This window comes from Drosophila subobscura, chromosome A (assembly GCF_008121235.1).
Source record: "Drosophila subobscura isolate 14011-0131.10 chromosome A, UCBerk_Dsub_1.0, whole genome shotgun sequence".
In the NCBI taxonomy this organism is placed as follows: Eukaryota; Metazoa; Arthropoda; class Insecta; order Diptera; family Drosophilidae; genus Drosophila; species Drosophila subobscura.
Genome location: NC_048530.1, coordinates 3349684 through 3364351, shown reverse-complemented (window position 1 = coordinate 3364351; position 14668 = coordinate 3349684). Strand labels below are relative to the sequence as shown.

Genomic DNA, 14668 nt, shown 5'->3' with positions numbered 1-14668 from the left:
TCCGGGGATGACGTATAACAAATATAAAGAACAATTCTTTGTTCATTTCGTTCGACAGTTCGACATCAAAATCGCAACGAAACATAAATGTAAACAATAAAAAAACAATTACAAAAACTACATTAATATAATTAAGTAATAATCTAATCAAAATAAAAATATAAATAACAATTATCTAAACAAAAAGAGGCAATTTAACAAATCAAATACGATTATATATATATATTAATATATGTAACTACACATAAATAATAAATAATGGATTAATAATAATATTAAATCTTGTGTAACGATTATATAAATTGTATTGAACTGCAAAAGATTTAGTTTTGCCAACTCCACTTTCCTGACAGACCACAACTGACATACAGACAGCTCACTGACTAAACTGGTACAATCAAGTGAAACAGTGCATGTGTCGCTCGATATCTCGCTGACAGCCGGAAACAGCGACTGGGCACGTACTTCCGTTTTCATTCCTTTTGTGCGAGTGTCTGCCTCGTGTACCCACAAGTGCCGCAATAACTTACAGAAATCAAATTTGTTCCTTTGATTTCTGTAAGTTATTGTCGCATTAATAATGTCTAAAACAGATGGGAGTCCCATCTTAGTAGGTGATGATAGTGAAGAGGCCCAGGTATCGGCTCAATCGACCGTCGGTACTCCCATTCCAAAGGGCACATCACTCCAATCCAAAGTAAGTTAAAAACCAGCTAAACCCGTACGTTTCAGAATGAAAAAATAATTAATATTAATATTTTTCTTTAATATTTGCTGCCAGAAGCCAGATACATTTGTTAGTTCCGAAGAGGAGGAGGATTCCTGGATGGAGAATGCACGCCATGCGGCCCGAAAGCCAAAGGAGCCAGTGCTGTCGGGCGAAATCGATGTCGATCAAATGCCAGCAGATCTCTTGCATGTTCGTCCCGCAAGGAAGTGCTTAACCGAGCAGCAGGAAGTTGAAATTATGGTGGAGAACAACTTTGTTCAGCTGTGCCAACAAATCAGCAAAAGCCTAACTCTATGCAGTGCCGATGTGGGCAGAGCCCAGCGGGCACTGGATGAAATCAGGAAATTAGAATTGAACAAGATGATGCTGTTACGAAATCCAGAGTGTCTCGATGCGGTGCATGCACTCTGCACATATATTGGCAATCTGTCACGTTGGAACATGGACAAAAGCGAAGAGAAATCGTTTAAAGAAGCTGCCCAAACCATACGTGACAAGGCCACCATCATATACCAGGAGTACGTGGATTTGTTTAACTTTGATACCGACGAAGATTTTTTGGATACGTTTGACGAGGAGGTCGCGATCTTCGAGCGCGTAACTAGAAAAGTCGATAAACATTTACGCTCTATAATGGACGAGCATACATACAACACCATGAGAAACAAATAATAAATAATATAATAAATAATAAAATAAATAAAAATAAAATAATAAATGAATAAGGAACATTAAGTAAGTTTAATTTATTTTCAGATGTGCGAACTTCTATTGCTTCATTAATCGATTTCAAACGACGTTCACATCAATTTATAATTCCTGATTCGGTTCCACTTATAACTTCACCGAATTCACAGAAAGAATTCTTCCTTCTCCTCCTATTCGTCAGATAGCCGTGCCATTTTCGCCATTGCTGCTGGACCGGAGGGTTTCAGATCCTGACTGATACTGATAGTGGCATGTCTCCTTTTAGTACCCTTATCCAGAGGGTGTTGAGTCTGCCCATCTTTCTTTCCAAATTTTCCGTCATAACCTGCAGTTCATCAGCTGTCATTAGTTGCAGAAATTCGAAATCGTTGCGTCTGCGTTGAAGGAGAGCCTGATTTAATATGGATATAACTTTGGGGGAGAGTTTCGTTACGCTTAAGTCCATTTTTCCGTTTTTCATAGTGACTGGCACATTATGTTCCAACGCTATATGAATGACAGTCTGTAGATCATGCGATGTCAAATCATCCACGCCGCTGTCCCACAACTGGCAGTTGCATTCATTGCTAGAATTACCAAGTTTGTCAACATCGATATTTATTTCGGGTGCCTGAAGGTAGTGCTTCAGCTGCTTTTTGCCCAGAATTGCCCATAGGGCTCTGTTTCAACATCCGTACGATCAGCGACAAGCTCTGTTTTCTTATACATACAGACATACATAGTCTCTGTTGGCACAGGTTTTGCATCATACTCATGCTCTGCTATCCCAGGTGCACAGCCAAAATGCGAAGGCACTATTTGATCATGGACAGGAACATTCGTAGACACGGGCACTGTTTTCAGAACCACGGGCTTTGCCGCAGCCACACGCTTTGTTTTTGCAGATACAGGCTCAGTTCTCACACTTGGAGAGTCCACTTTGATTGGCATAAATGTTGGAATCGGCTCTGTGCAATTTAACTGCAGCCAGGGAAAATACTGGAGGGACTTGACCGTCATCTTGGAGTCCTTATTGATCGAAAAACTCTTGGCCCCCTGGCATTTTCGACACCTTGTTCTCTACGAATTTTTTCGATTGATTGCCAGGGCAGCACAGGTTTTTATGGCCCTTCTTCAAAGAAAACCAATTCTTATAGACAAGTCTGAGATCGGAAATCAGTTCATCTACATTTCGATAGCGTAGATTCTGCACACGAATAATGATTGTGCCCAGGTCCATGGGATTTTCGAGTCACGCAATATCTCGGTTGCTTCCGTCCCTGGACTGCATAAAAACTTGTGCATATTGCTTCTTTGTTAGCTCTTCGAGGATATTCTTTTTGACATAGTGAATTTTATTTGTGTACCGGTTGTAGGAGCCTAGGGGAAAACGTATTAAAAGTAAATGTAAGCAAACAACGTGTAGTCTTACCATTGCTTAAGATGTTCGATATAATTGATTTTATTAGAGTTGATTGCGAAATAAAGTTATTCAGAATAAACCTTCTCGTATTTTTAGCGACCGAAACTATTTTTCACAACTCGCAAGTTTTTCGATCAACATTCTATTTCTAGTGTTCGTTCGGCAAACAACTCTTTTTTGAGTTCAAAATTTTCAGTAACTTTTTATAATATTCAACACAAAACTGAAGTATCTGGTCAATGCGGACTCATCTCTGCGACCAACCAATTTCGCTGTAGCAATTAAATATCAAAAAAAAAAAAAAGAAAACAATGTTTATTTTGCATATTTTTGTATTAACAATACAATAAAGCTATGGATGGTACATGCATATGTACATATGTACGTACGTAAATTGAGTTATTAAAATGATTTATTTTTATGTGTGTAAGGGGTGTGGGACAGGCACGTGAGTACTCCTACTGGGAGTAATACCTTCCCTGAATTGTTCTCTATATATTTTCATAATTGAATCGACAGTCGCAGTCGCAGCTCAAAATAACTTCCCACGCTGCCACTTAAAGCGCTTCAACAATTCTTTTAATAACAATATAGCCTTATGCATACTAATAATAATAATATTAAACTTAACTTAAGGGACACGGACTTAAGGGACTTTTTTAGAACATTTAACGCTGTACTTTGTATTAATTGAATTTGGGGCTTATGAGTATTTTCATAATTTCTGTTTACCAGGTACAAATAAATAAATGCATGGCTCGAAGAGCTTAAATATCAATCAAACATTTAAATGATCTTATAATGAATACATAAATAAATCAAATGGACACAATTAGTTCAGATTCCAAACATTTCTATATATTTGATCCAGATCTACCAATATCATTTACAATTAAAGATCCTATCCTATCCATTGACTGCTTCCGTGTGCCAAAAATAGTCAATTGACATGTGCTCTAGGCCATTTTTTATTTCTCGGCACAAATGTTATTGGACTCCTGCCCACTGGGGACCATATCGCTGCACCATTTGAAGATTTGAATAACGCGATTGAGTTGTCGGTGAAGAACCTCATTCTCATAGGCATTCTAGAAGAGCCATTCACTGACAGCGAAGAGAAGGAGCAACGCCCGACAACTGGCCACAATTTGTGACTCCAAATGGAGTGAATTTAAATGTATTAAAAATTGGCAGCACTGCGAGTTTTCCATGACAATTTTTGGTGGTTTCCGTATTTCTGTATCCTTTAAGACAATTATCCCATCAAAAGATGAACTTGCAGTGCTGCAATAAGGCTCTAAAAAATCAGGAAATCAATTTAGAATTATTATTGAAAAATCGTTTGTTAAGTGAAGTATCATTAAACATTATAATGCTTCTCTTTCTCTCTTTATCTTGATTTCCTTTGCGCTTTTTTCCCTACTACAAAATTCACGCTTGAAATTAATTTTAAAGCTTTCGTTTCGCCAGACGCCCGAAATGCATTTTTGCGGTTTCACAAAAGTGCCAACAAAAAAGCTACAAGACGCAACAAAACAACGGAAAAGAAAAAGAAAAGATGCGCTGTCGGTTTTTTTTTCGGCTTGGGCGCTCTTAACCCTTTTGGCTTAGCACATAGACAGGCAGGCAGACAGGCAGACAGACGAGACAGACAGGCAGGGCAGACCGACAGTAGTCGACATCGTTGGTGGCGCCACAAAACTGTTGCATTTCTTGTCAGCTTCTGATGCCACTTGCCTCATCCGCCATGTGTGGGTTGAGTGTGTGTTTGTGTGTTGCTTTTTCCGGTCTTTGACATTTACAACAGTTTGCCCTGACAGGACACCAACCTCCCGCACCCCATTCCATAAAGAAAGCGCGCGCTCTCTCTCTCTCTCTCTTTCCTTGGGCTGATGGCGGGTTGTGGCTGCGTCAGGGCTGACAGTTAGTCATAGCATTGCCGATGGAAGGGTGTACCATGTGGGGGGCACCCACAGCATAGGGGACAACCACCATAATGGCGTCATAAAGATGATATCATAATTTCCTACTTTGCTTTCCTTTCTTGTGTCGTGGCCCTCTTTGTTGGCTGCCATTATTTTGGCTTTACCTTTTTCACCATTTCACCTTTCGCTACCCGTTTACCGTTCCTCTTCTCCCTTCTTACTTCTCTTTGTTTTTCCACCACTTGCTATTTATTTATTTGCTTTTCTTGCCATTTAGTTTCGGGTGTATTTTCTGATTCCCATTCCTACCACAATTCGTCAATATTTATCAACCCTAGCCCAAGGTACAGCGCACCCACAAAACACACACTCCAGTGGGCACTCAAGCCCGCTCCATCTGTCCAGGAAATCAAGCGGGAACTCCTTCCAGTGGTCGCAGGTTGTAATCCCCTGGATCATCCGCTTTCCATGACCACCGAACAGATCATTCCTCAGGCTATGATATTCGGTTCAGATGTTCCACGAAGAGTCCAGCGACCAATATAAAAAATAGAACAAATAAATAAATCAGTAATCTTGGAAGAGCTAATAATAAATATCAATTAAATCTGTCATTAGATCACAATTGAAACTCCTAAATAATTTCTAAAAGTAAACATAAAAAAATGTATAAAATATGTATGTATATGTATCCAAATTTTTTTTTTTTTAAATGGATATTTTTTAATTGCTACAGAATTAAATCTTTTCGGTAATTCTTCTCTAACAATCATAGCACCTATCCGACCCAGGGTACACAAGCAGGGGCCCTGCGCTCGCTTGAAATTATGAATAAATTTAATTTTCCAAAGCAGTGAGTGGATAAAAATGTACATTAAATGTAAAAAACTATTTGTAAAGAATAAATATATTTTGTATAACTAAACGGAGCATGGCGAGCGCCCAGTTGCCAGTTCCCCCAATCCCAAATCCATCAGCAATGACGACAAGGGTTTTGAATGGAATCGTTCCACGAATACGTAAACTCATTGAGGACCTGCGTCCCCAAACAGAAGAGAGAAAGAGGGGACGAAACTACACTAAGAATCTATTTTCAGCTTTCAATGCGAAGGGTGAAAGGTACGAGGGAAGGGTGTACGAGAGGGAGGGGATTGGGTTGCTGCTTTAAGTGGAGGCGATAAAAAATTATGCTTCGAGTCCTGCAACCGGATGCATGCCTTAATGACCAGGAATTCACGAGTAAAGCTAAGAAAAAACAGAAGTATTCCAGAAAAGCTTTAAAAACGATAAAGGACGTGTGAGACGCTTCTTACGCGTCACAACTTTTATACCCGGCACTCAGTACTACATCTGCAACTTAGCGGTTATTTGTCAAATTTTAAATTTTTTCTTCATCTGTCATCTACATCAACAACACTGCTCACGCCAACACGCTTCTTTAGCTCGCCACCCTCCCCTATAGACACACACTGCAGAGTCGCGGCAGAGGCAGAGGCAGAGATGTGTCAGGGGCAGAGGCCATAAACAGCGCGAAGCAGAGTGTGAATGCTGCGGGACGGGGTGGGTTTGGCCACTGAAAATTTCTTCATTGTGGCCATAATAATGATCCAATCGGATCCCAATTTGGTGATCAAATAGATATGGTCATTCCCTACGGAATGGCGTTTTTAGTTTTCTTTTATCTTTAAAATTGTAGATTTGGGAGGTTTTCGCCCTTTTGCGGGGGCGGAAGAGGGCGTGGCTCATTTTTGAAATACACTTGTAACAGTGTGAGCATACAGAAGTCTGGATGCAAAAATTGGTGGCTCTAGCTCTTATGGTCTCTGAGATCCAGGCGCTCATAAGGACGGACGGACGGACGGACGGACGGACAGACAGACATGGCTCAATCGACTCGGCTATTGATGCTGATCAAGAATATATATACTTTATGGGCTCGGAAACGTTTCCTTCTGTGCGTTACATACAACCGTTATCCGCACAAATACAATATACCCTATTTACTCTTCGAGTACCGGGTATAAAAAAACCATGAAATGAGACCGTTTGAATGAATTGTTGGCAATTATAATTAAAGATAATTGAAGATATTATGCGGGTAAATATTAAAATAACTATTTTATTTTACACTAGCAAACATTAAATATTTAAACTTAACCATGGGTTATTCGTTAATCAAGAAATTTAAAATTGATGTACTTAAGATTCGATTTAATTAAAATGTTTTGTTTTGCGGCAAGAAAATTTGTTTAAAATTAATGCACAGTCAGAAAATTGGTATCCATAAATATTAATGAACTAATAAACAAAAAATGAATGAATTAAAAATTATTAGGCCTGCTTAACCTATTTTTTAGCTTTAGACTCAACACTTAATTGAATTTTGGTTTCGCTTTGAACGTTTTATATTGATAGTTAAATTAAATTAAATTGCAGTGCACTGCATATCCATGTTATATTGTGTTTATTATGACACACAGTGAATTTAATTAGTTTAAATAATAGAGACAACTATTCCTCAGCAGACGCAAGTACACAATTCCTGGATTGGTAAAGTCGAACTCCGATGGAATCTCTCATTTGCGATTGTGGCACTCACTCAGGCCTCATTTATTTATTTGGCCAGCTCATATTTCGTGTTAGCATTTAACGCACCCTAAACACACAAAAACCAATCCGACGAACCGCAAAATGTCCTGTGCCGCCACTTGACTTAAAGTTCATAAAATTTTATTTGCCTTTCATTTTCACTTACTCGCATTTTATTATTTTATTTTGATCATTTTGGTTTGGGTGTCGGAGTGGAGTGTGAGGCCAAAGTGACATGAAATCAAATGAAGAAATGTTTATGAAGCTATTAAAACGAAGAAGTAGAATCAGAAACAGACTACAAGGCGAATAAATAAATAAGAAACTGCAAGGAGGACGAGAAAGCCAAAAGCATATTTATGCATGGCCAGGACAAGTCGGTGAGATGGAAATTAATCACCAGAGCGGGCAACGGGACAACGGGAAATGGAAAACGAAAAACGGAAATGGGAAATCAAATCAAAGCAAAATTAAAAAACCATAAAAAACTCATTTAAGCCGAAAGAAAATGGAATTCTTTGCCAAACGTTGTTTGCGGGAGCTTTAACCGAATTTTTAGATGCCCTAGCAGATGCTTTTCCCTATAGATATATCTTCTGTCTAGTCATAGTCGTCTTCCCCAACAAATGGGCTAAGCAGAGGAGGAGAAAAAAGCATGCAACTGAAGTGCGCGGATGGAGACCGGCGGCATCCATCGAATTCGAGCCATTCGAGCGTGGTAAATGTTTAAATTAAATTGTTAAACATTGCTGCAAGAAACACTCGAAGCAAAAACGAAGCAAAAACAGATTTGGTGTGAAATCTTTCCCGAATAAATAAGAATAAGACAAGAGCAACAGGAGAAGTGTTCAAATGGAAAGACGATGAATGCTAATCAATGGCTGGAATGTGCTCCAAAATGTGCGCTGAGAGCCAAAAGATTAACAGCTGAAAAAGCTAAACATTCCTTAGAGTTCATTGCAATCAACATTACAATTATGTTACCTAATATAGCGCTTTGATCTCACAGCCATAAATATTTAAAACTCATTTTATACAACTACTTTTACCTTCACCCAATAGGCACACAAATGTTGCTTTTGCAGCTTGAAGATAGCCTATCCAGAGTCCGGCAGCATAACCGACAAAGTTGCTCAGCAAATATTTCCTCAGTGTCACATGAAAACAATAAGTTGACTTTAGTATATGTAGAGAGCAACGCAAAGTAATTAAAATACAAATGACAAACACTAAGAAAGATTAAGCTGAAAGCTCCCACTGCTGCCTCTGTATGTTGCTCCGTTTGCCATCATGAGGTGTTGGATAAACAGCAGCTGGAAGGGAATAATTCCAATGGCACCATTATCGATGTTCATTTTCAATGGCTTCTGACCAAAAGTTGCACAAATATGGCTGCTGGTTGCAGATGCATGAGGAATCTGTGAAATAGTTACCAAAAATTCAAAAGAGTGATCTGAATGTAAAAACTTATAATTTGAAACAACCAACCCTGCAACTACGGATACATCACTCAGCGTGTTAGGCATCTGAAAAGAATTGTTATACTCTTCGTATACCCTTGAATACCCAACTGAATAATCAGCCATTAAATCATACATCAGACATGTTTGATTCATTTATTTGTGGTTATGTTAAATGAACGAACAAGCGATAAAATAATTGTGTTACATTTTATGTGGAATATTTTAGAGTTTGAAGCTCGAGCTCTGAAAAAATGTGAACTTTAGGTAAAGCATTAAATGAATTAAAGCAAAATAAATACCTTTCGACTGCAAAAAGCAGATTTATGCTTTTTTCTGTTGTTTGCATTCTTTTTTCCAAGCTTCCAATTCCTGTTGAAGAAGGAGAACCCCATTCTTAAGTTCTGTGAGCTGTTTGCGGAGTTGACAACAATTATTATCGATGGTCACCAAACGCTGCTCAATTGGAATAGTTTTGTTATCTTCAGTTTTGTCGGGCATGGCTAAAAATGTGCTTTTCGCTTCTTACTCTTACGCACAATGATGTCTAAATGCCGGTCAGGAAGTCGGCAATCAGGGTTGATATTATGGCTGCATGCCGATAAGCTCAGGGTTGATGTACCTAAGCGAGTATCGAGACTGCGGCAGGGGTATTCTGCAATTAGCTTGGATTTGTTTTAGCAATGGGAAACAGTTTACAAATGGTTAAAATAAATACGTTTTTGCCAAAGATTTTTCAACCAAAATGTAGTAATTTAGTTTAAAAAATATTCGACTAAAAAGATTGCAATAAATTCCACCAAATACCAATACAGACGCTTTTCTCAAGGTACTCTTTTTATTTGTTATCTTGAAAACATGCTTGACGCTGGCATGCAATTTGTGAGGGACTTTGTCGATGGCAAACATTAATCCGGGCAATTTGGGGTCCAATTTCGCAAAAGTTACTCTTAGACGTGGCCGTTGGTGGTAAATTCTTTTGATTCATTTTTTCTGAATTCGCTTCCTTCATTTAATTTTTATTTTGCTGCCGGAAAACCGCAGTTACATTACCGTCGATAATCTTGAAAAAGAGCAAAAGACAGAAGAGATTTTTCACACTACACAGATGCACGATAAAGTGCAGCCAGCCACAGCCACTTGCATTTCTATAAATTAGTACACAGAAAAATACAAAACTATTACTTAATTTGCGATCAATTTGCGAGTGGTAAATTCTATGCAGGTGTGACGCCAAATGGCGGATATAGCCCCCGAGAGCACGAAAATGTTGATTATTATTAGTGGTTATTATTATTTTTATTAGTTTATGAGGCGTCTAAATGTTAGTTGCCCTTGTTATATTGCTTATTGCACATATAATTATATTTACTTGCGCTTCCTGTGCCCGTCGCCAGCCTCCTACCGCTGTCGCTTCATTGGAGAGCTCTTCAGGGGGGATTTTGGCAAGTTTTTCTAAGAGTAGTTTCCCAGCTGCTGGATCCTCCACTTGATCTCCTTATCGGGAAGTTGGCTTGGAAACACTGAAGGTGCTAGCCAAGAGGCTACATTTTGTGTGGCTTCTTTTTGGAATATTTAAATAATAAAATGGTTAAGATAATTTTCATGCAGTCGTGTCAGTTGTGGGAATTCTTGAGGTTCCTTGTTGGCACTGGAGGAGGAGCCCCACCACCACTCCTCCTGGCTGCTCCTGGCAGCCCATCCAAAAAGGGTTAAGTGGCAAAGAAACTGCAGGAAATGTGTGCACACTGGTGGCACACACACACACACACACTCACACACTCGAAATGAATTAAAATGCAATTGAAATATGGCAAATGGAAAATGGCATGCCTTGCAGCTTGAAGTCCCAGAGCGGGAGAGGGAGAGGCAGGCACACACACACACAGAAGACGTGAGGGAAAACAGCCAGGAAAATGCTGTCTGCCTGGAGGTTGCTCAAGATGAGACACAGACGGGCGTCGTCGTCTCAGTGGGATTTTCCCCGCGCCAAAAATAAAGCAAATAAAAACAGAAAAAATAGAAACAGAAACAGAGTGAAAATAGTCGTACTATTTGCGGGAAAATGCTCACAAAAAAATTCGTTTTCATTTAATGAAACTATCAGCGTGGACAACAAGTTCCAGACTTGACATTTAATGCATTTTATTTGTTGCATGCCCCAACTCCCGTTCCCCAGTGACGAGTTGTTATCGACTGTGTGGGGGGCAAATTCAAGTTTTTTCCAAAAGTAATTCAAGGATCCTAAGAAACTAAACTAAAACTAAAGTTTCGACCTGCCTTATGGTGCTCGCAGCTTTAATTTTAAATAAGAATTAAATTTGTTAGCTCTACTCTACCATATTTAAATTTAACGTTTTATAATTCCTGCAGAAAGGCGGTACCTTGAAGGTTTTTGAGCCAACACTTGCACGCCCACAGGCGCGGCCAACCATTGTCCTAAAGGCGATTTAAGCTTTTTCAAACACTTCTTTGTGCCATTCGGGCAGCTTTCAGACACCCAACCCACGAGAAACAACCATCCACCCACTCATTCTGCCTGCTCACTGGGCTAATTGGAAATTTAAATGCCGCCGCCGCCGCCGCTGCTGTCCGCCTACGTGAACGCCCTCGCTGAGGCTGCTGGTGCTGCTAAATGCTTCTGCCGCCGTATCCAAGTCTAATTAAATGTGAAAATCCTTGACCTTTGAACCTTTTATCGAAGCTTAGCAAGAAGAAGTTGTACCAGGGGGGGGAAAAAATAGAAAGAAAGAACAGGAAGTGAAATATTTGCGTTGACATTTGTCTGGGGGCACATGCTCCTCGACATGTGGTGGTCGGTCCTGTCCTCCCTCGAGCCTCGAGTGTATTTCATCTGCTTTCATCGGGAACATGCATACAGCAGGCAAGCAAGCTGTTCCCTGTCTCTTAGACATCCTATGCGGGGGGCAGGGGGTAAAATTGTTATTGTTGTTCCAAATGGCGTCATTGTTGTTGTAACAATTGTTGTTGAAAACGCAATTTCGATTGGAGACCCCCTCCTGTCTGCTGTATGTACGTACATACGTACATACATATATTTATATTGTACTTTTGCTTCGGGTTCGGGGATTTCTCCCCTACTTGAATTGTATTTCAGCTGGAGTGTGAATCATTTCCGTTTGAATTTGGTTCATTGCATGATTTTCACATTAAAGTTCGAAAGGGGGAACGACGGGACTCGAGACTGTAGCAAGCCGAAGATCTTGGTAGGACCTCCTCCATCGCTTGGCTGAACTCTGCTGCTGGTGCTGCTGCTCCTTCTGCTTGATTGTGTTTTCCTTAACTTCTTTTCCAGCGCAATTATTGACGTGTGCCCCTTGAACAAGCACCAGCAAGCAACAAGAACAATCAACTTGATGCCTCTTCCACAGTGTGATGGGCTACACACTTGGCTTCCTCTTCCCCTTCTTATTCTGTGTATATTGTTGCTCCTATTGCATATTTTTTTTTGCACTTCCAACTAAAGCCCATTAAACAGAAGACGCTGTAAGACACGTCCCCATCGAGTCAGAACAAATGACATGTATTTACATATGTACATATGTTGTTTGTTTGCAAGTATTTTGTCTCTAAATAGTGTTTTGTTTCTTTAAAGTTTAAGAAGGGATCAATCGTCCTCAGTTATCCCACTCTACAATGCGTACATCGTTGTCGTTGTCGTTCCGTTCCGCTTCGTGCGTGGGTAAAGTAATTGTTTGTAAGCTGAAAGAATCAAGAGTTAAGCTTGAAAATTAAGCATATTGTAGATACTTATTTACATACCAATTTCCATTAGGAGTTAAAGTGTTCATAATCATATCTGTAAAATGCGACCTCTAGTTCTTTGGCCACTTGATTATAAAGAAAATTTGATTCGTTTTCCACGGCCATTTCTTCGACCATTTCATTAGGACCTTCGGCTATTCCATGGTTAGGCAAAGGGACGAATTCGGGTTCAACACGCTGTCCGACATTCCGACGTGCTCCGACATGATGGTAGCGTCCGTAATTATTCAAATACTGTCGATATTGTATCTCAGGGAGGTCCAACAATAGGTCTGGAAGGTTATCCATTTTACTAAATGCACACTAACACCAAAGTTTAGTTTTCACACATGTAAGCTACACGCTTCGTGCTGGTTGTTCACAGGGTTGCTGGCCACGTATTTATCGATATTCCTCAAGATATGGTCACACTCATATCGCAAAAGTTTCTTTACTTTTATTTTTATTTATTTTAATTGCCAACAACGTTAATTTACTTGCCTTTCCAGATTTTCAGTGAAGATTTAAGTTTTTTAATGATTCTTTTATTATGCGGTTTTTTATATTATGTTAAAGGTCCCACTAACTTCCGTGCGATGTGTGGCCACACTTGCAGCGGCTCAGCCGGAATGTTCAAGAAATTTTAATTTACATACATACATATGTATGTATGTACATATAACTGATCACAGAATGGCACACAAGAAACTATGCAACTATGTTTTCATACAAATTGCATAAGTACTGAATCTGCCTAAAAATATTTGTACATTCGTAGAACATTCCGAAGAAAATACTCATAACTAGCCCTAGAAAGACAGTTAACCCAAGAATAAATCCACATTTGTTTCGGGTCATACCTATAAATGTAAATACATATGTATGTATGTATGTGCAACAAATGTGCATGCACACATGAATGTGTGTACATTAGAGGCTGTATGTAATAAGCTGTGTATATTTAACTCGTATTTGCGTTTCACGCTGCCGTCAATAAAATAGAGGTTGTGGCTGCAAAATTTTGCGACACACCCCTCACACACACATTTACATCTGGAATGGAATATTTTTGAAGACTCTACGACTCACCTCCATCCGCGTACTTGGTGCACTCTTTTATCCGTTGCTGGGTAACAATTAGTCGGCCCAAACTCTCTCACTGCTGTCTCTCTCTTTCCACGCTGCTCAATGGTTGGTGTTTTGTTGTTGGTTTTCTTGGTATTTATTTGCGCTCGAACGGTTTTAGTAGCAGTATAATTGCCCCACTAGCAGCGGAAGCGGAAGCGCTCATCACACACCCGCTCGCTCTAGCTCTCCAACGCCCCCACCCATTACTTCACCCACCCCCTCCAGCACATTCTCACTCACTTGAGGCACACAAACACACAGATGCACACACAATAACAAAAAGGAAAAAAGCAAAAAAATAAATCTTCCATTTTCGTGTGTTTTACTAAATAGAAGTATCATCGAGTCGACCGAAACTCATTTCAGAAGGAAAACAAAACACAAATAAAAATAAGCGACACGCTATATGTACATATACAAATATCGGAAATCAAATACTTATGTATTTACAATAACAAAACACCGGATTAAACCAAAAAACTTTAAATAACCGAAAGTGACTATCGAAATTCCAGGAATTGAAGACGCACGCCGCGAAACTTCTCAAACAACAGAAGCAGAAGCAGAAGCCGAAATCAAACCCTGGAAAGGCTTTGGCTGAAAAAATAACGGATTTTTTAGTGCATGAGTGTGTGGTGTATAACACTGTAGGTTCATGCATACACACATACATACATATGTATAACAGTGTTTTGAGTGAAAAAGTAGCAGAGATGGCTGAGTGTACAAACATAACAGGATCGAAACAATGGAACCAAAAGATCCTCTTGCCGATGGACTGAAACTCTTAATTAACTAATAATGAATTACTAAGTCATTGTGCGGTATTAACCGTATAACAAAAATATACACACATACACCTAACAATATGCAAATGCATAAATTGAACGTCTTAAAATATAAAATGTAACATCTCATCTTATCTCAAATATCTGTTCGGACTTGTGCGTGTCCCACTGTG

At 39.4% G+C, this 14668-nt stretch overlaps 1 protein-coding gene across 1 annotated transcript; it reads left to right on the top strand.

Annotated features, from left to right (window-relative positions):
- The first annotated feature begins 512 nt into the window (after positions 1-512).
- On the top strand, positions 513-1402 carry LOC117892835. The gene is made up of 2 exons (XM_034799191.1): positions 513-697; positions 782-1402. The coding sequence occupies exons 1-2, from the start codon at positions 581-583 to the stop codon at positions 1400-1402; spliced, it is 738 nt and encodes a 245-aa protein (XP_034655082.1). The 5' UTR covers positions 513-580.
- Positions 1403-14668: the final 13266 nt, after the last annotated feature.

Coding starts and splice junctions, on each gene's coding strand:
- LOC117892835 (XM_034799191.1), top strand. CDS start 581: ATGTCTAAAACAGATGGGAGTCCCATCTTAGTAGGTGATGATAGTGAA. Junction 698..781: donor GCACATCACTCCAATCCAAA/GTAAGTTAAAAA, acceptor ATTTGCTGCCAG/AAGCCAGATACATTTGTTAG.